The sequence below is a fragment of the Lottia gigantea genome (assembly GCF_000327385.1).
Source record: "Lottia gigantea unplaced genomic scaffold LOTGIsca_100, whole genome shotgun sequence".
In the NCBI taxonomy this organism is placed as follows: domain Eukaryota; kingdom Metazoa; phylum Mollusca; class Gastropoda; family Lottiidae; genus Lottia; species Lottia gigantea.
Window position 1 is genome coordinate 977535 of NW_008706748.1, and position 2905 is coordinate 980439.

Sequence of the window (2905 nt, forward strand, 5' to 3'; positions counted from 1 at the left end):
TAATCATCAAAACAGCCAGCCAGGAAACAATGTGCATTTTACAAAGGATGTAGTCTCAAATATCCAATATTATCAAACAGGTATAATCTTATAGCATACATAATTATATTGTTCCAATATCTATTAATCATCAACATACCTTAACAAAATAAATTGACAACGTTTTGTATTTTGATATCAAATGATTGCTCTGTGGTTGTGAGGACTGTTAAAGGTTGGTTGGTTGGAAGATGACAAGTTAACGTTCGCTTCCAGCTTACTGATATCACAGAGTAGGTAATTGTTGGTAGATGACAAGTTAACGTTCGCTTCCAGCTTACTGATATCGCAGACTAGGTAGTTGTTGGTAGATGACAAGTTAACGTTCGCTTCCAGCAAATGCTGATATCGTAAACTAGGTAGTTGTTGGTAGTCGTAGTAGTTGGTAGTTGGACTGTTAAAGGTTGGTGACCACGTTTATAGGTGCTAATCAATGTATCAGTGTCACCGATACACATACAAAACTTACAAAAACCTCTTTACAATCCCTTTGAAATTCCGACAAGTGAACTTCTGTGTCTAGGATCCAGTAAATCTATGACATGACTTTTTTTCAGATCTACTAGTTTTGATTCTTGGAGTGTCTTTATCTATTACAATGACCCTGCTTATAACGCTTGTATTCGGTGTATTTTTCTACATGAGACAGGGGTAGGTAATCATTTTCATTCGTAATAATTTACAATCATTTTGTTACATACTCTTCTAATTTCTTATTATATAGGTGGTCACAATATCTGTACCAATTTTGAAAATTCTTATAGGGTGCTGCTTGGGGAAATTGCTTGGGCAAATCAGTCAATCAGACAAATCAGTCAATCAGATAAATCAGTCAATCAGATAAATCAGTCAATCAGAATAGTAATTAGATCCCCCTCTCCCCTGTGAAATAAGAATATACCTCGTAAAAGGGCTTGTTCGGAAGCAAAGAACTGTTCTATTCCAAAGGGCTAATAAACATAGTCAAGTTTAGAAAGCTATTAGAATATAAAAATTCAACAGATGAAAATAATCTGATGGTACCTACTCCAACACCAATATATCACATTTATTAATATATCACATATATGCAATTTAATACCACTTATTTTCATCGTGTATCTTTTCAGAATTATTGGACAAAAATATGAATCAATTAAGGCGTGAATTATTCCAAGATGTTGTTCTGATGGAATTGAATGGAGTTTATTTTATTAACGTTATTTACATTATATGTTATATTTTATATATTTCTAACATCACTTTTATAACAGAATCACTAGCCATTGTTGACAGTGTGAAGCCGGCATATTATTCGTCATTCGGGATACGATAATGATTTTTTTATTCAAACAAAAATAATGGGCTAGGAACCTTATTCTCGAAAACTTAACTAAGATAAACATCCAATTTTAATACATAAAGTAATCTGATTGGATAATTCAACTAAATTTAAATAGATTTTAGTGTTCAGCCAATCAGATGACTAGAATACTTAAATCCTTTTACGAGAATAAGTCCTCGGTTCGGTATTTCAAAATCAAACCTTAAAGTCTCTGGTATCGAGACAGTTTGTCATTTTGGATTAATAAATTTACACTTATTCAAGACCCAAATCAACCCCTGAAATACCTTGAAATACCAAGTTTACTGGAGACGATTGCAGGTCAATCCCAAAATAAAATTTTAGATTCAATCTTATTAACCAAACCGCTTAATGTATTTATTTTTCTAATTTTTTTCCGACAATCGCTTTGTTGACTTTGCATCAAGACCAGATAAATATTATTGCCAACTTATTTTACATTTTTACATTTTTATCGGCTTGAGAGTTTATGATCTATTGTAAAATTTGATATATATTCAAAAAGAGTAGCTGTGGTATTTCTATATCACTCTACAGATATTTTAACAGTGGTCTTTCTATTTCACTCTACAATTGATGTATTGAGCACTTTGTTAACAGTGGTATTTCTATATCACTCTACGATTGATGTATTGGGCACTATTTTAACAGTGGTATTTCTATTTCACTCTACAATTGATGTATTGGGCACTATGTTAACAGTGGTATTTCTATATCACTCTATAATTGATGTTTTGAGCACTATTTTAACAGTGGTATTTCTATTTCACTCTACAATTGATGTATTGGGCACTATTTTAACAGTGGTATTTCTATATAGCTCTACAATTGATGTATTGAGCACTATTTTAACAGTGGTATTTCTATATAGCTCTACAATTGATGTATTGAGCACAATGTTAACAGTGGTATTTCTATATCACTCTACAATTGATGTATTGAGAACTATGTTAACAGTGGTATTTCTATATCGCTCTATAATTGATGTATTGAGCACTATTTTAACAGTGGTATTTCTATATCACTCTACAATTGATGTATTGAGCACTATGTTAACAGTGGTATTTCTATATCGCTCTATAATTGATGTATTGAGCACTATTTTAACAGTGGTATTTCTATATCACTCTACAATTGATGTATTGAGCACTATGTTAACAGTGGTATTTCTATATCGCTCTATAATTGATGTATTGAGCACTATGTTAACAGTAGTATTTCTATATCACTCTACAATTGATGTATTGAGCACTATGTTAACAGTAGTATTTCTATATCACTCTACAATTGATTATTGAGCACTATGTTAACAATAAAAACATTCTTTAGTATAGTGTATTGAAATAGATGCATATTTGTTATTCATTATTCTGTAGTTCAAATCGGGAAGTAAACGAATTTATACAAAAACAGGAAAAGTCGTTTAGAGATAAATATATGGAATTGATTATATTTCTGTACATATGACACATTATGCTGTAATTTATATTCTATTTGATACATTTACAATTATAACAGATA

The 2905-nt window shown here is 31.0% G+C and overlaps 1 protein-coding gene across 1 annotated transcript in view; it reads left to right on the forward strand.

Moving 5' to 3' along the window:
* The window catches only part of LOTGIDRAFT_237270 (hypothetical protein), a 5032-nt gene extending 3841 nt beyond the window's left edge, over positions 1 to 1191 (forward strand). The window contains exons 8-9 of the mRNA XM_009046389.1: positions 597 to 690; positions 1149 to 1191. Of these exons, the coding sequence (XP_009044637.1) occupies positions 597 to 690; positions 1149 to 1185 (131 nt within the window). The 3' untranslated portion in view covers positions 1186 to 1191. The remainder of the gene's footprint in view (positions 1 to 596; positions 691 to 1148) is intronic.
* The last annotated feature ends 1714 nt before the right edge of the window (positions 1192 to 2905 follow it).